The sequence below is a fragment of the Natrix helvetica genome (genome assembly GCF_964273705.1).
Source record: "Natrix helvetica genome assembly, chromosome: 6".
Lineage (NCBI taxonomy): Eukaryota > Metazoa > Chordata > Lepidosauria > Squamata > Natricidae > Natrix > Natrix helvetica.
In genome coordinates, this window is record NC_138553.1 from 84,782,400 (window position 1) to 84,805,692 (window position 23,293).

At 50.2% G+C, this 23,293-nt stretch overlaps 2 protein-coding genes across 3 annotated transcripts in view; one reads left to right on the forward strand and one right to left on the reverse strand.

Moving 5' to 3' along the window:
* TMEM243 (transmembrane protein 243) lies at positions 1-12,297 on the forward strand. Its single transcript, XM_081957250.1, has 4 exons — positions 1-196; positions 7,291-7,341; positions 10,925-11,029; positions 11,739-12,297. Exons 1-4 carry the CDS (start codon positions 119-121, stop codon positions 11,859-11,861), a joined length of 357 nt encoding a protein of 118 aa, XP_081813376.1. The 5' UTR covers positions 1-118; the 3' UTR covers positions 11,862-12,297.
* DMTF1 (cyclin D binding myb like transcription factor 1) overlaps positions 12,144-23,293 on the reverse strand; it is a 25,302-nt gene continuing 14,152 nt past the window's right edge. For both annotated transcript variants that reach the window (XM_081957247.1, XM_081957246.1), the window contains 8 exons: positions 22,825-23,053; positions 21,685-21,836; positions 20,784-20,999; positions 19,312-19,397; positions 18,006-18,164; positions 16,590-16,952; positions 14,891-15,038; positions 12,144-13,338 (listed from right to left, as the gene is read on the reverse strand). In XM_081957247.1, the coding sequence (XP_081813373.1) occupies positions 13,229-13,338; positions 14,891-15,038; positions 16,590-16,952; positions 18,006-18,164; positions 19,312-19,397; positions 20,784-20,999; positions 21,685-21,836; positions 22,825-23,053 (1,463 nt within the window). In that variant the 3' untranslated portion in view covers positions 12,144-13,228. The remainder of the gene's footprint in view (positions 13,339-14,890; positions 15,039-16,589; positions 16,953-18,005; positions 18,165-19,311; positions 19,398-20,783; positions 21,000-21,684; positions 21,837-22,824; positions 23,054-23,293) is intronic.

A 23,293-nucleotide genomic window follows, 5' to 3' on the forward strand; every position in this document is an offset into this window, starting at 1 on the left:
ATGTCCCGCCCGCCCCCTGGGCTCCAGGAACCCTCTTGGGAACAAGGCATGGCTCTGTTTTGAGACCGGCGTGGCTCTTCAGATCTGGACTTGCGAAGAAGCCTCGGCAGGGACAGAAATGGAGGACTTCACCACCAGAACGTACGGGACCAGGGGCTTGGATAACCGGCCTCTTTTCGGAGAGACGTCGCCAAGGGTAACGGGAAAGAGCTTCTCGGGGTCTCTCAGGCTTTCCCGACTGACAGAATCCCCCCCCCCCCCCCCCGGAAGTCCATGCGTTGAAGTCCACCCATCTTAAAGCCGCCAAGGCGTAATGCAGGGGTGTCAAACTCCATTTCATTCAGGGCTGCCTCAGGGTTATATTTGACCTCGGGGGGTGGGGGTGCATGGCCAGCTCGACCTCACTCGTGTCGGGGGCACCTGTGGCGGTCAGAGCGCTCTCTCAGTCAAAACAGTCTCCCGAGCTCCGTTTTCTGCTGCGACGGCCTCCTGCAGCTCTCTGCCAGACAAAACGGAGCTCAGGAGGGCCGCCTCTGGGTTTGCTGGCAGAGGCACTGTGGGCTGGTCCTTGGCGGTTTCCAGGGCGGCCCTGCAGGCTGGATCCGGCCCACGGGCCTTCAGTTTCACACCCCTGGTATCTTTGCCCTCCAGGGAAGGACTCGTAGTCCATCCCACAGAAGGTTTCTGCCCCAGAAGGTGGCAGAGATGCGTGCATGGCCAGCTGGCTGCTACCTCCGGCTGCAGCTGGGCTCCACAGCTGCCACAAAGCAGCGCTGGGGAAGAGACTAGGGTTCGAATCCCACCTCAGTTGCCAGGGCTCCCTGGGAGGAGAATTAGGCCAGTGATTCTTTCTCAGCCCACAAACACCTCCACGTTGGGGGTTTGAGTTGCTGTCAGCGGCACCTTGGGCTCCTCAAGGTGAGACGGGAAGGAGGGAACCTTAGTTAGGTGAAGCGTGGCTCTCTGTGGAATTGGGGTTACGGCCATAACTGAGTCTGAAATTTATGTCGCTGAGACATTTGTTGAGTGAGTTTTGCCCCGTTTTACGACCTTTCTTGCCACAGTGGTTAAGAGAATCATTGCAAGAATATGCTTCTTAATTCCCCCTGGACTTCACTTGTCAGGATCACCTGACCCCCAGGGGCACAAATGCGACCGTCATAGGTAGGAACCGATTTGCCAAACGTCCAAGTTTTGATCAGGTGACCCTGGGGATACCGCAACAGTTGTAAGTGTGAAAAATTGTCGTAAGTCACTTTCCCGGTGCCGTTGTAACTTTGAACAGTCGCTAAATGAGCTGTTGTAAGTCTGGTGGCTCTGTGCCCCTTTTCAAAACGGTGGCCTCTGCTCCATTTTGTGACAATGGAGGTTGTGTTTAGGGTGCGCCTTGACGGAGTGGCTTTGGACTGCAGAGACGCGTGTGGGGTTATCCTGTCTTGGAGTGCGATGGAGCAATTGTGTGGTGGTACAATAGAGGCACAATGGCTGGCCGTTAGCCTGACTCCTATAAAGAGCTCTTTGTGTCGCACAATCCGAATTATGACAGAATTAAGGGTGGAATTTCCTTGGGTTTAAGGGGATTATTTCAACAAACTTTGGCCAGGAAAGGGATATTGGGATATTGGCCCTCTGGCTTAAATCCAAGTACCACACTCCACAACTGTCATGGCGGACCTACGGCAGGCCTGGCACAGGTGGCACACACAGCCCTCTGCGGGCACACACGCCATGGCCCCAGCCCAGCCCCAACACTCACGCGCACGGGCCTCCCGCCAGCCAGCTGGTCTTTAGGTCTCTGCTGTGCATGGGGGGGGCGCATGCAGTGGACATGTGCATGTGGGAGAGGGGCACATACACGGGGCCACTCGCATTGCATTTTTGGGTTTCATGCGTGTGTGCATCTCCCCCCCCCCTCGTGCCCCATTTTGGGCCTGGAATGTTTTCTATACCATCCTGGAAGCCAAAAATGAGTGAGGGAGGTGGGTTGCATGTGCAGGGGATGCGCACCCATGCGCAGGGTGCATCAAGGGCGGAGGAGTGTATGCGCAGGGGGCCCTCGCATTGGGGTTCCACACGTGAATGCTTCGTGCACTCTGCACCCAAAAGGTTGATCCGTCCCTGCTCCAGACTTAGTTGACGTGGAGTTTCCTTACGATTTGCCCTGCTCACTCGTGGGCTCCACAAGGAACAGCCTGTATTTTGGAGCTTCTTAGGTGGCGTTTTTCTCCTCGGTCGATCTCCCGTCCTTCCTCCTCTTGATTTCCTCCAAAGAGGTTGGGCCCCACGGTTCTCAAAGCCCCCAACCAGCTTGATATGCCTTAGGAGGTTGCGGTCTTCCGTGTTGATGGAGGTGTGGGTTGGTTTTCTTGTGGCACCGGCTTCATTGTGATTCCACCTGACACAATCTGACGTTTGCAATAAATAGCTGTGGAGGTTGTTAGAGGAAGCGTTTGTCCTCCGTGGTGAGGGACTTGCCCATAAGTATAAGTATAGGCATAATCTTTATTGTCATTGTACTTAAATACAACGGAATTGGTTTTAACCTCACTGGTGCAAAATTATAACAGAAACGAAAGAAGAGAAAGAAACCAGCGTGTGCATGGAGTGATTGTGGTTGCATTTACAAGTCTCACAGCCCAAGGATGGAAACTACCTTTAAACCTGTTTGTTCAGCTGGCTGTGCTTTGATGCCTTCTGCCCGATGGTCGAAGTGCAAAGAGACACTGACCAGGGTGTGAATCCTCTCCGAGTATCTTCCTTACTCTGCTAAAGCAGAGAGATCTGGCGCTGTTATCCGGTGGTGTCAGAGGGCAACCAATGGTTTCTTGTGCCGAATTGATCCCTCTCTGTAGGGCCTTCCTGTCCGCAGCTGGTAAACCAGCGTACCATTCTGTAACGCAATATGTGAGCACACTTTCTATGCTGGACCGATAGAAAGAGGTCATCGGCCGTGGTTCCACCTGATTTTTCTGCAGGACTCTAAGGAAGTGAAGTCTCTGTTGGGCCTTTCCACTCACCAGAGACGTCTTGTTTTTCCAGGTGAGATCTTGACTAATAAGCACCCCCAAGAATTTAAAGGAGGAAACCCTCTCGCCACGGCCCACCTCGATATACAGTGGGGCAGGTTCCTCTCTGTGCTTCCGGAAATCCAGCATCATCTCCTTTGTCTTACTAGTATTTAGATGTTAGTTGTTTCTTGAGCACCATGCGGAGACCTTCTGGACTTCTTCCCTGTATGCTGATTTGTCCCCTCCAGTTATGAGACCCAGCACCGTTGTGTCATCTGCAAACTTTATGATGATGTTGGATGGATCAGAGGACATGCAGTCATGTGTGTACAGCGAGTACAGGTAGGGGCTGAGCACACAGCCCTGAGGGGAGCCTGTGCTGAGCTTCAATGTGGAAGATGTAAAGGACCCAACCCTTACTGTTTGTGGACGATCCGTCAGGAAGTCTTTGATCCATTTGTTTGTTTGTTTGTTTATTGGATTTATATGCCGCCATATTCTCCCAAAGGACTCAGGGCGGCGTACAACATTAAAAAAAACCTCACATACTACAAAAGTTAAAAAAGAATTTAGATAAGAGTATCCAGCAAACCCAAATAGTATGAACAATAACATTTTAAAAATTGGATTAAAATTAACAATTAAATCAAGCATTTATTTTATTTGGTTCAGACCAGGCCGGCTTGCTGGAAAAGCCAACTTTTTAGGGCGCGTCGGAAGGACCGGAGGTCGGGGATTCTCTCAAAGCCCTTTGTCACCAGAGACGTCAGTGCGATGGGTCTACAGTCATTCAGGCTTTTTATGGCTGCTTTCTTCGGAACTGGGATAATTGAGGCTGCTTTCAAGCCTGTTGCAGGGGGAGGTTAGAAATCCTTGTCAGGACCCGTTAATTGGTCAGCAAAGGTTTTTACCACTTTCCCCGTCTGGACCTGCAGCTTTGTTGGGATAACAAGCCAAGCTCTACCTAGGGCAGCGTTTCTCAACCTTATCAACTTCCCCAGCCTGGGGAATTCTGGGAGTTGAAGTCCAGACATCTTCCAGTTGACAAGGTTGAGAAACACTGCCCTAGGGTGTCTCTCCTGCTGGTAGATGTCCTCCAAAGAAGTTGGACCACATGGTTCTCAAAGCCCCCAACCAGGTTGGTTGTTTTAGGAGACGGAGGCTGCCTGTGTGTAAGGGACAAGACTGGCAAGTGTGCACTGGAAGCATTCAGGGGTGTGTGTGTGTGAGAGAGAGAGAGAGAGAGAGAGAACTATTCCCAGGGAGAAGTAGAGAGACTCCAGGTCTAAATCCTACTTAGATATTCTAAAGATTATTTCTTTGAGAAAATCTTAACAATATGGAGCCGACAGGATCAGTTGATGTGCGATCAAAGAGGTGTAGCTTGGTGTCCATGGCCATTTCCACACGAGCACTGATGGTGTTACTTAGTTGGGTCATGAGACGCCTGCAAGAAAATCACCCAGCTCAAGAGAGCACCAAGGACCCCTCATGTCAACCCTGAGCTACAGATATTTTCCTTCCTTGGCAATTTCCCAAAGAACATTAAACAACGGATGGAAACGAATCAAAGACAGAATCAACCTGGAATTAAGGAGAAAGTTCCTGAGAGTGAGGACAATCAACCAGGGGAACAGAAGTTGCCTCCAGAAGTTGTGGGTGCTTCATCACTGGAAGCTTCCAAGAAGAAATTGAACAACCTTTTGTCTGAAATGGAATGGAGTTTCCAGCTTAAGCAGGGAGGGTTGGACTAGAAGATCTCCAAGGTCCCTTCCAACTCTGTTATTTTGTTAAGAGTTCTGTTAGATCCCAACCAGAGAAGAGATCTTGTCTGCACAGGCTTTATTGATAAGAGCTCTGAAGAAACCAATTATTTGCAGTTTTGGTACCCTAACATTTTTAGTTGATATTTTTCAGTACTTTTTAAATTGCAACAAATTTCATTTGTCTTTGCTTTACATGCTGAGAAACATCTGTGGTGTCAATGCCACCTCACGTATGTGGGATCGAGGGTGTCGTTATAGAGGGCGGGGGATAATCTCTGACTTTCAAATCTTTTTCAAAAAAGGAAAAAAATAGAATTAGGAAATCTTTTGTCCAGCGTGACATTCGGATGAATTGGCCAGAGTGACTAAGTCTTCTGGATTAATGGATTTGGAGTTGAAGGTCTCAAAATGAGTCAAGGATGGTTTTGAAATGTAGGGTTTGGATTGGATTTGGGACTAAATTACCATATTTTTTGGAGTATTAGATGCTCTGAAGTATAAGAGGCACCTAGCTTTTGGGGAGGAAAAAAAATCTGCTTCTGCCTCCCACCAATTTGCCTTCTTGTAGCAAACAGCCTGTTTCAGTTTCCGCTCAGCCTGAGTAGCACAAGCCTCCCGACAATCAGCTGTTTAAGGCTACATGGATTGCCATAGCCTATTGCCGCCTCCCCACGCCCTGTTTTCGGCCTCTGCGTGCCCCATTTTCCGTCCGTTCTGGGCAGCGGGGATGAGAATGGGTGGAAAAGGGGGCACGCGGAGGCTGAAAATGGGGCATGTGGAGGCCAAAAATGGGATGCGGAGGCAAATCTCTTCTTAAAAGCTTCCAGTGTTGGAGCATTCACAACTTCTGGTGGCAAATCGTTCCACTGGTTAAATGTTGTTACTGCCAGGAAACTCCTCCTTAATTCTAAGTTGCTTCTCTCCTTGATTAGTTTCCACCCATTGCTTCTTGTCCTGTCTTCGGGTGCCTTGGAGAATAGCTGGACTCCCTCTTCTTTGGGGCAACCCCTGAGATATTGGAACAATGCTATCCTGTCTCCCCTGGTCCTTCTCTTCATTAGACCAGACAATTCCGCTGGGTTCCTGGGCAATGCCAGCCTTGAAAGTGTGAGGAGCATCTGGTTGGGGAAGGCCGTGTGACGAGGTTGGACTTCCCCAAAACAGGTAGTCCTCGATTTATGACCATAATGGAGCCCAAACATTTCTGTTCCTAAGCGAGGCATTGGTTAAGTGAGTTTTGCCCCATTTCATGACCTTTCTTGCCACAGTCGCTAAGAGAATCTCTGCAGTTGTTAAATGAGTCGCACAGTTGTTAGGTGAATCGGGCTTCCCCGCTGACTTGGCTTCTCAGAAGGTCGCAAAAGGGGATCACGTGACCCTCAGGGACACGGCGACCGTCATAAACCCGAGTCAGTTGCCAAGCGCTTGAATTTGGATGACGTGATCATGGGAACGTAAATGTCAAAAACGCTCATAAGTCAGTTTCTTCCGCCCTGTTGTAACTTTGGTCGTTAAATGAACTGTTGTAAGTTGAGGACTACTTGTATATACAGTGGCATTTGAATGGAGGGCGCATTCCTAAAGTGGGTGGAGGGGGAACATTCACTCCTTAAATCAATTCTCTCCCTTCGCTGCGCTGGCTCCTCCGGATTTAAAATGAGATCCCCCTCCAGCCATCCCCAAGCAGCCTCCTCACTCGGCACGTATAGTATTCCAACGTTTTTACTCTGCTTTTCTCTTAACTGGCCCCCTCCCCTTATTTTTCCCCTGGCAGGAGTAACCTTTGCAAAGAACTGAAGCTAAAGTCCTCCATGGACTCTGCCCAGCAGTAGAAATGCCACTTGCAGAAAGGACATGGGCAGGGGCTTTGCTGTGGCCCACCAGCAGAGCTGGCAGCAGATTCGGACAGTGAGGAGGGTTGGGGAGGAAGATGGGCCAGTCCTGGAGTCTGGGGAAGGCTCTGATGAGGGCTCTGTGTGGGAGGCAGAGAGGGGGGTCAAGGCCATCCGACAGATATCAGCTGCCTTCAGAGTCAGACATCAGTGGGGCAGACGAACAGCTGAATTGCCAGGCGAAGGGAACAGCTGAAGAACAGGGGTCGACTTGGGAGTAAGGCCACAGGTGGACAGTGAATGGCCCCTCCCAGGGGAAACAAAAGAGGAGCGAAAGGGGAGGGGAGTTTGCAGGAGACCATGAGTTTGCTTCATTGGTTCCGAGGCTCCGAAGGAATTCCATGCCACCTGAAGCATCGTTAGACACATCGCTGCATTGATTGAGAAGAGACAAATGATTACTTATGAAACTTACTGAAACGCGAACCTTTCTAACCGTTTCCTAGCATCTCGGGTTCCTTTGCTGAAATTTTGAAGATTCTTTGAAGGTTGAGTGGGATTTATTTGCCCTGTCACACAACTGGCACCAATTGTCTGTCCTTTTGCAACTGGTCCAATATTCTGTACTGTGCAGAATACGCCTTGTTTATTTCTTTTGTTTGTTTTTCTTGTCTTGTCTTTCAGGACAGAATAATCAATTTTGCTGTTGGCATCATAGCTTCCTTGTTGCTTATAGTAAGTATCCCTTACTTAGCCCCACAAATCTAATCCGGGAAGTGAAGTTGGGTTTCAATTGGTCCCAAAATGGTTTGGATCTGATTAGACTTCTAGCAGCCAGTAAGGAGGCATTCATTATTATCCCCCCCACCCCCACGGTATGGAGAAATATTCATTTCATCCACTCCAAGATCTTTTAGAAGGATGTGGACATTTTGGCATTTGTTTATTTATTTTGAAAACCTTCCATTTGTTTTCTGCAAACTCTGATACTTCCATTTTCTTAGCTGCTGTTTATAAATAGTTGATTTATGCATTGCAGCTACATACACAGATCAGAGCCCTTGAATAGAGTGAGGGCTGGTGAAGGCAGGTAAAAAAAGGCTCCACCTGAACACCTGCTTGAGAAACAAATACGTGGCACCCTGGATTGGTCACCTCTGCCTCCACTCCATCAAAGTTGCCCAATTTGCAACTCTTGCATACGGAGCGGCTAGAGAAAAGCCAACTTTCCCCGGTGAGCATAAAGTCAGACTTTGCTGCTGGCCACCACGAGGGAGAAAATGGACATACAGGCAGTCCTCCACTTACGACCACAATTGAGCCCAACATTTCTGTTGTTATGTGAGACATTTGTTAAGCAAGTTTTGCCCTGATTTACAATTTTCCTTGCCACACTTGTTCAGCGAGTCACTGCAGTTGTTAAGTGAGTAACATGGTCGTTAAGTGAATCCGGCTCCCCCGTTGACTTTGCTTAATGGAAGGTTGCAAAATAGGATCATGTGACACCACCCCCCCCCAGGACATTGGGACCGTCATAAATACGAGTCAGTTGTCAAGCGTCTGAATTTGGATCACATGCCAGGGGGAAAGCTGCAACGCTCCTAAATGTGAAAAACGGTCATAAGTCACTTTTTTCAGTGCCCTCGTAACTTTGCATGGTCACTAAATGAACGGGGGTAAGTCGAGGACTCTAATGTGGATCCGAATTACTCACTAAGTAATTATGAATCCAGGAGACGCAGAACAAGAGTCTGTGGACTTTCCCAGCCCTCCTGTGAAATATATATATATATATATATGTATTTTAGTTTGCAATGCTTTGTTTCTTTTAAAACCTCCTTATTTTATGAATGATTTGCTTCTCCTGATTTACTGTCACGTTTTTCTCAAGAGTTATTTTTCCTCCCTCTCCCCACCCGAAACCTCCATAAAGGTGTGAGGTTTTTCTCAAGGTGTAACTTCTTTCAAGCCCTGGCTAATTTTAGTTTTCTCTTGCATTTCATGAAGCATGGCTAAAATGCAGCTGAATGGGCATTTGCCCCCTGGGTAGGGGGGGGGGTCCAAGGGCCTGGTGTAACAGCCGCACTTTTAGCCTCCTCTTATTATAAAGACGGAAAGAGGATGAGACCCGCAGAAGGCCAAGAGATCTGCGTTTCCTTTTAATCCCTGTGATTTCCAAACAAATGCAGTTAAAAGCCCCCCTGGGCTGCTCCAAGGAATACCCTTTAATTTGGGATCCCCTTTCCTGGGCTTCAACAGGTGGGAGCCCCTGCCTGAGCTGAGCAGGGCCAGGATCTAATATTTGCACCAGAGACTTCTGGAAGTCTCGTAGGCTAGACGGAAATGTAAAATCATCAAAATGGTTTTGTTTGTACTAAAGATTTAACTCTGGTGTCCACATTCTTCGCATAACAATGTGTTTGTAGGGGGAAAAAAAACCTTTTAATAAAGTCCTCTAGGAAAAATGGAAAATCAAGAGAATGACCATCGTCTTCTTTTAATCCCTTGTGGGGTGGAATCTGGGCAACTGAATGGAGCTAGCAGAGTATTTATTGGCCGGATGCTCTTCCTGTTGCCAGAGCGGAGTTTAGTTCAGCAGATATATTCTCAGTGTGCCCAGGGAGAGAAATATCTGCCTCTACCTAGGATCAAACTCACAGCCTCCTGATGGTGAGGCTGCCGCACCACTCGGCTAAGAGGACCGTAGGGATCTCTCCATGAAACGCAACAAACTGAGCTCTATAAACACCCCCAACCCCCCCTGCTTCCAAACTTCAGGGCCTCTGCCGCAGTGTCCAGTGGGAGAAGGGGGCCAGTGGGATCGTTGTCCTATTGGCATCCTGACTCTCCAAGGAACCGGAAGGTGACCAGAAGGTCTCCACGGAGTTTAATGGTGGACGTTGATGAGTCCACTGACTTTTGCTCATCTAACTCTTGCTTTAGAGAGGAACAAGACAGTATCACAGTTGGTCCTTGACTTACAACCAGTCGAGTGAACAATTCTAGTGAAAAATGTCCCTTATGGTTGGTACCCAAAGTCAGAAACTCCTGCAGCATCCCCAGGGCCACCCCGTCAAAATCTGGGCGTTTAGCAACCAGCCCCTATTTACAATGGTTGGAGGGGTGTGGAGGCCTAGAGGGGGAGCTCTCGCCTCACCATCAGGAGGCTGGGAGTTTGATCCTAGGTAGAGGCAGGTATTTCTCTCCCTGGGCACACGGAGTCAGGTTTCTGAAAGATGCCCCAATTAATTCATGAGCCTCGAGCCAAGTTTCAAAAGAAAACCAGTCCTTTATTAGGAACACCATTTCAAGCAATACTCCGTTGCAGTCAGATCTAAACCTCATTTGAATTATGGCTGAACTTTATCCCTGTTCCTTCCCTCCCCTCAGTCTGTGTCATAAATCACATTCTCCAAGTAGCCGCACACCTCCCAAGCCTGCTGAAGTAATCTGAGATCCGACTCTAGCCGAAGGAATGCGTGGCATGCGCTCCCTCCCCCTTTCCTCACCATGGCAACTTGTTAACAGACATGCCAATGCTTTATGCGTTGGCACTGAGGCTTTATATCTGCTGAACAAAAGTCCGCATTGGCAACAGGAAGAGCATCTGGCCAGTAAGCACTCTGCTAGCTCCATTCAGTTGCTCAGACTCCACCCCCCTTGCAAGGGATTATGGGGTCGTTAAACGATTATGTATTTAGGATGGTTGCAGCATGCCCACTCACAACCTTCCCCATGGGGTCAAGCAAAATCAAGGGGGAAGGAAAGCCTGGCTCACTTAACGACATGGTTCACTTAACAACTGCAGTGATTCGTTAAACAATCAAGGCAAAAAGGGTCTGAAATTGGCTGACTTTCCCATCGCCTTACTTATTAGCAACAGAATTTTTTTTGTCCCCGTTGTGGCCGGACTGACAGTCAAGGCGCCTCCGTAGGAAAATCTCTTGGGAAAGTAGGAATTCCGCACGCAGTTCGGTCACCGGGGGCCACCCAGGGCCAGGCTGAAAAACCTTTAGAGATCTCTCTCAACCAGGGCTGCATCTTTTCATTCACCCTCACCCCAGTTTCCGTTACTGGCCAAACGCTGAGCTTGCGTCACCCGGATCCCCCAAGCTAAAAGGAGCCCCGAAACCCCAGCGCATTGGGCCAACCTGCGATGCTAACGGCCAACTAGGCTAGCTTGATCAAACCGTATGTTGATTAGAGTTTTATCTTAGATTGAAACCCTTAAGGATAATCCCCTTTCACAAGTTTGTTTTCTAGATAACACTGACTTTTCTCCCTCCTTCCTTCTTTCTTGTTCTCTCCCTCCCTGCAGGTCACTTTAATCAGTGCTTTCGTCTTTCCTCACCTACCTCCAAAGCCAGTGAATATATTTTTCGCTTTCTGCATCTCCTTGAGTTGCGTTTCGGCTGGCATCCTTGTAAGTGTCGCAGCGTTTCCTTTTGTGACGATGAAGGAGATCTTGCTCCGAAGAGGGGGAAGAGCAGCGCAGGGCTACCAGGGAGAGCTCTACAAATACCGCAAGGCCCAACCTCAACAAGGGCTTCAGTCCGCAAAGGATGCCTTCGTTATTGGCACTGACTGCGGTCGCCAAGCATGGGCCCCAAGCCAGGTTTTAGACTAGTAACACTCGTAGCGGCAGCTGTGCCTAGTGGTCGGATAAGGGCCCCAAACCTCTGAGGGCAAACCTGTGGGCATGCGAGCCATCGGCCCAGCCCAGCTCCACCCCGCGTATGCGCCTGCCTCCTGCCAGCCCTCTGATCTTTTGGTTCTCTGCCATGCATGCACGGGAGGCGGGGTTCATGTGGGAGATGTGTGTTCATGCGCAGGGGGGCCGGGAGAGTCACGTATGCACACACACATGGAGGGGAGGGGGGGGACAGGTGTGTGTGGCACAATCCCCCATGGCCCGTTGCAGCTGCAGGGAGGCGTACTAGGCCCCAAACGGGGCACAGGGGCCCTTGCGCGTGCATGCGCAGGGGCCAGGGCGCACGGAGCTGTGTGTCACGCGTGCATTGCATTAAGGGTGCAACGATGAGAAAAAGGTTAGCCATCCCTGTTGGAAGACGATGACGGCGTCCGCTGCCTCCTTAACGCTTTGTCCCCCCCCCCTTCTCTCCCCCCTCCAGATCTATTGGTATCGACAAGGAGACCTGGAGCCTAAATTTAGGAACCTCATCTACTACATTTTGTTCTCCATCGTCATGCTTTGTATATGTGCCAACCTCTACTTCCATGAAGTGGGGAAATGACAAAGGTTGCAACGCCTGTCCAGGTGCCTGTAGGTAGCATTTCCCAGCCGTGTTTTTGGAAGAGGGGACCAGGAGGGCTTCCCAAAACACACCGAGACCCCACCGGCACCGAGGCCGGGAGGAAGAGCCGGAGGACGGTTTGCACAGGTGTGTTTTAACGGTCCTTCCTGCCTGCCTGCCGGAGGAGGAGTGCAATACGACAAGAGCACCTGCTTTCGGGGGTGGGGCGAGGCACAGAATCCGCTATTAGTGCACTTAATGAACATTCCAGTTGTACAACGCTTGTGTTTTTCAGAGTGGCGCACCCTTCCCCCCCCCATTGTGTGCGTGGGGGGGAAAAACTGGCCTTTTTTTATTACATGTACAAAAAACCTCCCCGCAGCACTGCAAATGTCTATACTACATTATAAATAAAAAGGCATTTACTATGACAGAAGAGAGTTTCTCGCGTTAAGCTGGTTAATTTCCGCTCGTTCCCACGGCCACTGGCCCCTCGCGTGGACTACAAATTTGTTGTACGTGAACGAAGCTGCGGACCGAACGCAGACTTAACTTCGGAGGAAGCTTGATAATTATACAGAAGTCAATACTGATTTGGATCCGTTTTAACCACAGACTTTGTAAGTAGGGAAGGAAGAGTCGGGTTGCCTCGCCAAGCGGCCACCGAATTCCAGCTTCGTGTTTTGGGGCGCGGAGCCTTCCCCGTTAGACGGGACGGGTGGAGCCGCCGTCCGTCACCAAAGCTGGTTCCAATGGAACATCTCATCCAAGCTGGCTTCCTTTGGGCTTCTGCCGTTGATTTTTGAATTGACATCAGTTGGGTTTAAAATGGACTCTGCTTGAAAGTCTCCGTGCTCCTCCACTCGGGGGGGGGTGGGGGTGGGTGGGGGGAAGGGGGGGTGTTTCTAGCTGTAGTAATTTAAGAATTCCGTCCGATCCTCCGGGCGCGACATCCGTTGCCAGCAACAGATTCTTCACTTTCAAGGGAAATCTTGATCCGGCTTTTGGGCTGCTTGAACAGCCTCTGGGACCCCTCGTAAAATAAATCTTTTTCTCCTCACATCCCTTCTTGCTCCCGCGGTGGTTACAACGCTGAAACTATAGTCTCGCCCCGAAGCAGGAGGACCGGTGCAGATTCTAAACGGTGCCACCTCAACTCCAGACGCTTGTTTACTGCTGGGTTAGGGGCCTGGAGCGTTGGGTCTCCTCCCTGTCCATCCCAAGCCACCTGGAATGCAGAAACGTTGGCGGGACGGTGCTCTCCGCTTGAGATCAGGAGAGAGCCCAAGGTGCCTCCGGGTCAGCCCGGCCAGGTTAACCCTCCTCCTTTGACCAACGCAGGAGATAACGGACTGGGAAGGTCCTCCTCAGTGGCAGCTGACTAAGTTCTCCACGCCCTTGGAGTCTTCGGAACCCGGGCTGTCCAAAGAAGAGCCGATAAGGTGAGAATTCTCTCCATGGTGTTGTAAGATGGGATCTAGGAGGAAGCAAGATACAACGGGTTGTTACACAGGCGGTTTCCTCTTGTGCTGCCAAACACACCAGTGGTGGGTTCCGGATCCCGCTGTCACGGGGCTGGGCTTCCACCACGTCCGTTGCGCACCCACCACTGTGCAGCCACCGCCGTGCAGAGCTCCAGCTGCTCGGCGGAGGTTACGCAGGCACCGTGCGCTGCGTGCGAGTGCACAGATGGCCCAGTTGGGTCAAGTACAGGTAAGGAACGCGGGTGGGTGGGCCCTCCAAAGGAGCCTTCCGGTACGGTGCCTGCTGCTCCCGCCTGTACCGGGGCCAGAACCCACCACTCTAACACACACGTGCGACCTAGGACGTTTTTGAAGGCTGCCTGCCTTCCCCTTCACCTAAAATAGGCAAGGGGGGGCAGGGGACAGGGGTGGGTGGGTGGAAATGCTGCCCGGAATAGAAAAACTCTTGTTTGGACTTCAGAGGAAACCTGAGGGTCTTTGCCAGAAGCTCAAAACCTTCAGAACTCTCCTTGCAAGGTTCAAATGTTCCCCTTCACCAAAAGGTCAGTACAGGTAGTCCTCGACTTACGACGGTTCACTTAGTGAAGTTAAAGCAGCCCTGGAAAAGTGACTTAGGACCATCTCCCACACTTACGACGGTTGCGGCATCCTCGTGGTCAACGTGATTCGCATTCTAGACAACTGACTCGGGTTTGTGACGGTTGTCGTATCCCAGGGTCACGTGGATCCCCTCTGGCGACCTACTCCTGACGAGCAAAGTCCACAGGGAAACCAGATTCGCTTAACGACCAGGTTACTCACTCTACAACCGCACTGATTCGCTTATTTATTTATTTATTTATTTATTTATTTATTTACTTATTTATTTATTTATTAGATTTTTAGACCGCCCCCTCTCCCAAAAAGGGACTCGGGGCGGTGTACAGTCAATGCAAATAAAATACCGTCATAACAATAAAATACATTTAAAATACATTTAGAGGGGGAGATAGACTGTACAAGAAGCTTAACAAACTCGGCGGCGAGAAAGGTCGTAAAATGGGGAAAAATTCCCTGAACAAATTTCTCGCTTAGTGACAGAAATTCTGGCTCAGTGACTGTCCTAAGTCGAGAACTACCTGTAGTAGTTTCTATCCTTGGGCTGCCAGGCTTTGAAATACAAGCACAATCGCTCCACGCCCATGGAAAGGCTGGGCTGGTTTTTCCCTTTTCCGCTATAATTTGCACCAGTGAGGCTAAAACCAACTTTGTTGTATTTATTTTGCACCGTGACAATAAAGACTGCACTATTTAGGTTCCCTTCAAAGGAGCCAAGCCTCAGCTACGATGCAGGCTTCCTCGGGAGGAGGGGCTGCAAGCGCTGAAGCTCCCCGAGGTGCTGCGTTAAGGCCAAACAAGCAACGTCCTGGGCAAACGAGGAGGAGGAGGAGGAAGCTGCGTGTTGGGAGATGATTCCCCACCTGGAGGGATCTGTGAAAGACGAGGAAGGTGGGAGGCAGAATAAAAAGGCGGCCAGGAAGCCCAGCTCAAGGTCAGGAGCCTCACCTGTCAAGGTGGTGAGAGGAAGCACCGATTCGCCGTTGTCTATGTCATCGGACGCCTGGATGAAGCCTCGGGGGGAAGGCACGATGAGAACGGCTCCCTCCAGGGTGGACTGTGCCACCTGCTCCTCGGCTGGGGAAGAACCCAGGTTCTGCACAACAACGACAACAAACAACAACTGTGCCCAGACGTTTCCGCAAAATTTTAAAAAGCCTTTTGGAAAACCCCACAACGGCCCCTCAAACAAAAGCTGAGCGGCATTTCTCGCTACAGATTCCTGCGACTACAGAAGTGTTGGAGGGCTATGAATAACTTCGTAACGCCTGACTCCCACAGCCCTGCCTTATGCTTCAGGATACGTATCCTCACGTACAATAGAATAGAATCACAGAGTTGGGAGGGACCTTGGAGGTCTTCTAGTCCAACCCTCTGATCAGGCAGGAAACCCTACACCACTTTAGACAAATAGCTATCCAACATCTTCTTAAAGACTTCCAGTGTTGGGGCATTCACAACTTCTGGAGGCAACTTCTGTTCCACTCACTAATTGTTCTCACTGTCAGGAAATTTCTCCTCAGTTCTAAGTTGCTTCTCTCCTTGATTAGTTTCCACCCATTGCTTCTTTTCCTGCCTTCAGGTGCCTTGGAGAATAGCTTGACTCCCTCTTCTTTGTGGCAACCCCTGAGATATTGGAACACTGCTATCATGTCTCCCCTAGTCCTTCTTTCTCTTAAGCTAAACATACCCAGTTCCTGCAACCGTTCTTCATATGTTTTAGTCTCCAGTCCCCTAATCATCTTTGTTGCTCTTCTCTGCACCCTTTCTAAAGTCTCCACATCTTTTTTACATCGTGGCAATCAAAACTGGATGCCCTATTCCAAGTGTGGCCTTATTACCAAGGCCTTAGAATTAATGCTTCATGTAGTAGGGCTGTATTGCTATTCTCCTTCTCAACTTTGCTAATGACTTCTCCTATTGATATCTTTATGATTTATCGCTTCTTGTTTGTATTGCAGGATTTATGATTTTTGACTTATCTCTTTACTGCTTGTACATACGCTGAGAATGTCTACACCAGAGACAAATTCCTTGCGTTTCCACTCAGGCTTGGCCAGATAAAGAATTCTATAAAAGCTAAAGGTTCCCCTTGCACACATGTGCTAGTCATTCCCGACTCTAGGGGGCGGTGCTCATCTCTGTTTCAAAGCCAAAGAACCAGCGCTGTTCGAAGACTTCTCCATGGTCATGTGGCCAGCATGACTCAACACCGAAAGTGCACGGAACGCTATTCCCTTCCCACCAAAGGTGGTCCCTATTTTTCTACTTGCATTTTTTGTTACTGTTTTCGAACTGCTAGGTTGGCAGAAGCTGGGACAAGTCATGGGAGCTCACTCTGTTACGCGGCGCTAGGGATTCGAACCGCCAAACCTCCGACCTTTCTGATAGACCAGCTCAGCGTCTCAGCCACAGCCTCCCTTGTGAAGAATTCTATAAAGAACTCTTAACTTGTTGGTAGGAAGACAGAGAAGCCTTTGGAAGTGCATGGGGGGAGATCAACTCGTCAAGGAATCGGACACGAGAGTCCTTTGATTTTCTCCCTTTTCTAAGACTTCAATCCATCTCACATTTCTGCCACATTGGGAGGCTTCAGGCCACGTAAACCTCCGCTCAGAAGGTCGACCAGGGTTTTTTCCTTCCTTACCTCGGAGACGTAAGCGCCGGCCAAATCCGATGGACAATTATCTTCCCGCTTGAGATCCGAATTCAGAATGTCGACGCCGTCTCTTCCCAGGAGCTCCGGGCTGCTTCGGCTGCCGAATTTAGGGGAACTGACGGCGGTGAAAGCGGGGGGCTCCTCCCCCGGGAGTTTGGAGGGGCGCATGTCCTCCGTTTCCAGGGAGGGGGGCGTGCCCGCCAAATCAGCAGGCTGCATGTCCGAATGGGCACCCAGTTCCGCCTGGCTGGCGGGCGGAGAAATGTCTTCGGCTGCCACGGTGCGGATGATGACGCTCGGCGTGTGGCACTGGACGGTCACGTTCTCCGTCGCGTTCAGCAGGTGCTCGGGCTGCGGGAAAGGGCCCCCCAAGGGCGGTTTAGCATTTGGCAGAGAAAACCACCCAGGCCGCGTTTGTCCCCGTTGGCCAGGCGGAGGGCGGCTGCTCCGTTCCAGGCCGTTTTTTTTTTTTAAGAAAACGAGAGAAAGCAGGAATATGTGCAGAGGAAACTCAGCCCCCCCCCCTCTCTCTGCTCATCCAAAGGAAGGGAATCCCCCCTTCCCCCAGGAGGAAAAGGAAAGGAGGCCAACCAGCTTCCTTGCCTTCGGGAGTCAGAGCGCCTTGGAGAATCCACACCCCTTCCAGTCCATGCGTTGTCATACATGCGTGCCTACTTTCCTTCCAGGAACGGCACGCACACGCATGAAAAGTCAAAGCGCACACCGCAATTCTCATGCATGTCTGACTCTGTGACCTCAACAACCACAGCCCCCCCTCCCCCCCGGGAGTTGCCCATATCCACATTTGCTGCTACACTGACCCTTCCTAACCATCCCCTCCTCTGCCCTCCCCTTCTCCTTTGGCCCTCCTCCCTCTTTCCCAACATCAAACTAAGATTCACTTAACTACCACCTTGCCACTGACTAAACAATTGCAGTGATTCACTTAACAATGGTGGCAAGAAGGGTCATGAAATGGGGCAAAACTCCCTTGATAAATGTCTCGCTTAACAACGGAAATGTTGGGCTCTAGGCTCTAAGTCGAGGACCATCTGTACCAGTGGTGAAATTCACATTTTTTTACTACCGGTTCTGTGGGCGTGGCTTGGTGGGCGTGGCAGGGGAAGGATACTGGAACATCCCCCCTCCCTCCCAATCAGCTGGGACTCAGGAGGCAGAGAAGAGATGGGGGCGGGGCCAGCCAGAGGCGGTATTTGCCGGTTCTTCGGAACTACTCAAAATTTCCACTTCCGGTTCTCCAGAACCTACTAAATACCACCCCTGATCTGTACTGATCAAGTCAGTCAACAGCTTACCGATCTCGCCAGCCAGAGCTCCAAAGCCCCCACCCTCATGCCAACCTCCTCCCCACACCCCTGGCGGTCTTACTCTTCTGATACGTACGGACAAGGCGTGGACGATGATCTGGTCTGGAGAGGCCGGGGCCGCAGCGGCCGTCAGGGTGACCGTGGGGCTGGCAGTCAGGGTCAGAGGCAGGCCCTGGCTGGAGCTGGTCTGGAGTAGGTAGGTGCCTGGGGTTCCAGTTGGCTGCAGGTGGAAAGACTACGAAGGGGGGTGGGGGGAGAGGGAGAAGGGCAAGAGGAGAAGTCAGAGGTTTCAACGGAGCTCCTTCCCAGGGGGACATCCAAGAGGCATGGAGAAGACTGACACAAGGCCTGGCAAAAGTAGGTGTTTCTACTATCTGCTATTTGGGGGTCGTTGCAGTTGAGGACTCTGGGAGGAGGAATTCTTTTTTTTTTAAAAAGTTTATTATTTTTCCCTTTCAAATTCATTCATAGATATACATTCTTATAATTGCTATTTAACATTTGTCTGTTCGTTAGTCTCTACACTCATGTTTACACACACATATAACACACTTTGGGTCACTTTCTTGCCACCCCGTGCCTCCATCTTAATTGCAACAACCTTTGCTCCTTCTCTCTCCTCAACCTCCCTTCTCTGCCTTCTTCTTTCCTCCTCTCCTTCCTCTTTTCTTCTTCCCCTCTTTCCCCCCTCCTCCTCCTCCTCCTTACCCTCTCTCCAACTCTTAATTCCCCTCCCTTACTCCTCTGCTTTACCCTTTCTTCTTTTCCCTCCTCCTCCCTCCTTTCTTCTTCCTCTCTCTTTCCTCTCTCCTCCCTCCTCCTCTTTCTTACCCTCTCTCTTACTCTTAATATCCCTCCCTTACTTTCTCTGCTTTACCCTTTCTTCTTTTCCCTCCTCCTCCTTCCTCCTCTCCGTTGTTGCCCTTGATTATTTTCCTTCTCTGATGGGTTCTCGGGGTGGCATTTTCAGCAATCCCAACTTTATCTTTTCATACAAATAGTTTTCTCTGTTTGCATTTTATTTCCAATATTAGTTCCTCTTATGTCATTTTTCCACTTGTATATTTACATTTTAATATTTTCTTATTTCCCCTCAAAGGGGGAGGATTCTGAGAGCATCAGAATGGGAGATGCTGATGTTAGACAGGCCTTCTGCTTTTCACTGGAGCAGGGGGTCTCCAGCCTCGGACCCTTTAAGACTTGCGGACTTCAACTCCCAGAATTCCCCAGCACGGCTGGCAGTGGAATTCTGGGAGCTGAAGTTCGCGAGTCTTAAAGGGCCCGAGGTTGGAGACCCCCCTGCACAAGAGCTTTCAAACTCTCGGTTAAAAGCTTTTGAACTGCCAAAAGATGCCATCAGGTTCAACTCCGTTAATACTTACCGGCAAAATCTCAAAAGTCTGCAACGTCCCGCTATTTAGTGTTATAGTTTCGGAGTCGACAGCAGCCGCAGGGGAATCGGCAGAAGCTGCACAAGGGGAAGAAAAGAAAACAGGACCAAAGATTCAAAGAAATACCTTCTGAACGCATTCATTGCAAGAGAAAGTAAAAGAGAAAATGCACCCGGGTGGTCAAGGTAGAAATAAGGAAGTTTGCCTATTGAGAAGCGACCGTCGTGAAAGTTTGGAAGAGTTTAAACGGCCTCTGGGAAGACTCCCACCACAAATTGCTTCCTGGCTGGATTTTGTCAGCTTCAGAAGAATTAAACTCTAAGACATCTGAGACAGGGGTCGGCAACCTTAAGCACTCAAAGAGCCATTTGGACCCGTTTCCCACAGAAAACACCGGGAGACACAAAAACTTTCCCGCGACTATTTCCTGAGTGGCTACAAAACTCGCATAATGTAGTTGAATTCAACGTTCTGTTTTCTTCTGAAAGTTTTCTTGGATGTATCCATGGTTGGCCTCCCAGGGGTCAAAAAGTTCAATAAACCACGTCAGCAGGTGTCGCACATTGGCGATTATAATGCACATTTTGAGCGACAGGAAGCCGCAACAGAGGGGTGAAAGAGCCCTCCAGAGCCACAGGTTGTGGGCCCCTGATCTAAGAGAAGATCAGGGCTAATGGGAACCCCCAAGTTATCCTGAGTACCGCCCAGGGCTCTCTTCCAATTCTCTCTCTGTGTGTATTATCTGTACAATGCTGTTCTCCACTCAATAAATCTTCAAGGTCTGCAGAAATCAATTCCCTAACAACAAAAGTGTAGGGATGCGGTGGCCAAGACGCTTTGAAACAGATGAGCACCGCCCCCTAGAGTCAGGAACGACTGGCACATGTGTGCGAGGGGAACCTTTAAGGCCAAAGCCTCTGTAAAGTCATGCTCCACTCCGACTAACTTTCGTGTTTTTGTAATGTTGGCAATACGGAATATTATGAATATTGGCAACAATGCCACATGGAAACATATTTTAAAGAAGGAACGAACATTTGCCAGGATCGTGTGTGCCACTGATTCAAATCATCATCTTCTGTCTTGGCAATTCCATAAAGAGGAAATTTTGAGTAGTTTGGAGAACCGGCTGGCCCCAAAGTGCCGTGGGAATGGGGATATGGCAGTATCCGTCCCCTGCCACGCCCACAGAACCAGTAGTAAAAAAAATTGGGAATTTCCCCATTGCCCTTGTCCGAGGGGAGCCCCCTCGCCCTGACACCTGGCTGGCTCTCGTCAATTTGCAATGAAATGAAAGCAGTGATGCTCGTCCAGCTTGCCTTGTCATCGCGGTACCAGCGCCATGCAAGACAAGGCAGCTCTGTTGTTCTACCCTGGGAAGGCTGCTGGTTGCCCCCTCCTGCACAGGAGCCCCTCAACTGAAGAGGCAGCAACAGGATCTGTGTCGAGGGAGAGAGACTCACAGACGTGGGTGATCTGCAGAGGGATCTGTAGGGCTGCCACGGAAGCAGGAGAGCAGACGGAGGTTTCCTCCAAACGGGCCACGTGGATCTGGACGTGTTGAACCCCGGAACCAGGGTGGGGATTTGGCAGCCCGGGTAAAGATTTAGCGTCCGGTAGTTGGTGTGCAGGGACGTTTTTCTGGCTTTCGTGCAGTTGCCTCAGACCTTTGATGAGAACTGGGAGAAAAAAAAGCCAATTCAAGGCCTACGTTACATAAACATCAAAGCAAATTAGAGCAAATAAGATCCCAGCCTGACTCTGAATCCCTCCCTTAAGTCACCTGCTCAGTTATTTCGGCATTTCCAAACCTCAACAACTTTGAGACGAGCGGATTTCATCTCCCAGAATCCCCCCAGCCGGCCTTGGTTGCCAAGGTCAGAAAGCCCCCGTTATTTTACCCAAGTCTCTTCAAGTTACCAAAGGGGAAAGCAACATTTCTCTCCAGGCTGGGATCTGGCAACTTTTCCAAACTTTACAAATCTTGACTCAAGTTCCAAAATGCTCTTTTGAGTTTGAAATTAGCCGTTTTTGACCCTTTTTTTGCGGCAGGGGGGAAAGGTTGGTCTCCGATCCCTCAACCAAGTGGGACACAACTCTGGTGTGGATTTTGATGGGAGAATTTAAAAATGGGGATAGATGCCGGGGAGAAATTGGCTGAGTGAGGAGGAGGAGGAGGCCTCAAGCGGGGTCTTGAATTCTTACATAGGCACAAAAGAGGCAAAATCTAACCCCATCTGAATGCCATTTGAGCCTGACTGAGGGCGGGAAGGTTCCTGTAAAACGGGCACAAACAATAAAATGCTAACTGAACTGAACTCTTCGGCCCGAGAGCAAGCCAGGAATAGGCTTAGGTGACTTTACCGGGAAATGACACCTCCTTGTGGTTCGCGATCTGCCTCTTGATGGTCCACCATTTGCTCCGGAGCCACTGGGGGGAGCGGACGCTGCTCCATCCTTCCGCCAGCAAGTCCCAGTTGATGCCGTTTTCATCCGTGACTTCTAGCTCTGCTATTCTGACAGGATCACACGGAGAAAGAAATGGTTCCTTTTACAAGTGTGAGCCTTTGGGGATGCTTTTTCAATTTTATTTTTAAAAAGAGATCACACAATGCGCGATGATCTGGGGCACGACGGAGATAACATAGGCAGTTCCAAATGTCCCAAATGTTGCTCCAAATGTCCCCAGCACTGGGAGCACAAAGGCTGCACAGCAATAAATCCAGCAGGGCAAATCAAGGAGTCCGGGAAGCAAAGGACGCAGGTAATTAGTCCGAGGACTCTTGGGAAGTTCAAACATCCGGCACTCAACAATTCAGGAACTCAGTGTTTGTTCCCGACAAATGCCCCACCACACACCGTCTCCTTAAGCCTCACTCCCCAGGTGTGCCTTGTGAAAAGGGGCGGGGCGTTCTTCTCCCCAGTAGCCTGAGTCTTCTCAGTCTGCGCCGTTCTCGCCTTTTCTCCACTCTCCCTGCTCTTGGATCAGGAGGGGATGGTTCTTGCTCCTCGCCAGAGCTCTGTCTCTCATGTTCATCCTGCTCCTGTTCCTCCCTGTCTACAAGCTGTCCCAATCCTGAAAGGCCCTGGCCTGACTGGCCCTTCCCCATTTTCCTCCGAAGCCAATGAAGCTGGCTTTAGCTGGGAACAGATAAAGAACAGGGGTCGACTTTGGAGAAAGGCCACAGGTGGACGATGAATGGCCCCTCCCAGAGGACATAAAAGAGGGGCGAAAGGGAGTGGAGTTTGCAGGAGACCATCAGTTCATTCCTGCATTCTTGTCAAGTATTGCAGCATCTGAAAGATATCGGCCTGGCCACTCTCCGAGCCTGATAAAAGTTGGTAATTGGGAACTATCTTGAAAGACTGTGGGAGAGGAAAGACTTTGCTGGAGAGGAATTCCCTGCCAATGAAATAGAAGGGGTTTATGGGGACGGGGCTTTGTGCTGCTGGGGAAGCCTGGGTCAGAACAGGCCCGCACTTCCCAAGCCCAGCGGTGCAAACCTGAGAATGAGGTTGATTTCGTCATCCTTGGTCCACTCGGTGCCTCCGCTCTGCTTCCAGTTGAGGTAGTTGAGCCATTTGGAGCGGCACTGCTTCTCCGACCGGGTTCCCACACGCTCGGCCACCGCGGCCCAGGAGACCCCTTGCGTGACGATGTCCCCGGGCTCCGTGCTGGTCATTTCGTGGACCACTTCAGCCAGTCTCCTCTCCTCTTTCTCCGTCCATTTCCCTGAATTGGAAACAACCCCAACAAACGCAATTAAATCGCACTTAAGACTTATATACCACTTTACAGCCCTCTCTAAGCGGTTTACAGAGTCCGTCTCTTGCCCTCAACAATCTGCGTCATTTTATGGACCTTGGAAGGATGGAGGGCTGCGCCAACTTTGAGCTGGTCAGGATCGAACTCCTGGAAGCGGGCAGAGTCTGCCTGCAATGCTGCTTTCCAACCAATGAAGCACCATGGAGA

Excerpts from the sequence above, each read along its gene's own strand:
- TMEM243 (XM_081957250.1), top strand. The coding sequence starts at position 119 with ATGGAGGACTTCACCACCAGAACGTACGGGACCAGGGGCTTGGATAAC. Across the intron at positions 7,342-10,924 it reads TAGCTTCCTTGTTGCTTATA|GTCACTTTAATCAGTGCTTT; the intron begins GTAAGTATCCCT and ends CCCTCCCTGCAG. Across the intron at positions 11,030-11,738 it reads GCGTTTCGGCTGGCATCCTT|ATCTATTGGTATCGACAAGG; the intron begins GTAAGTGTCGCA and ends TCCCCCCTCCAG.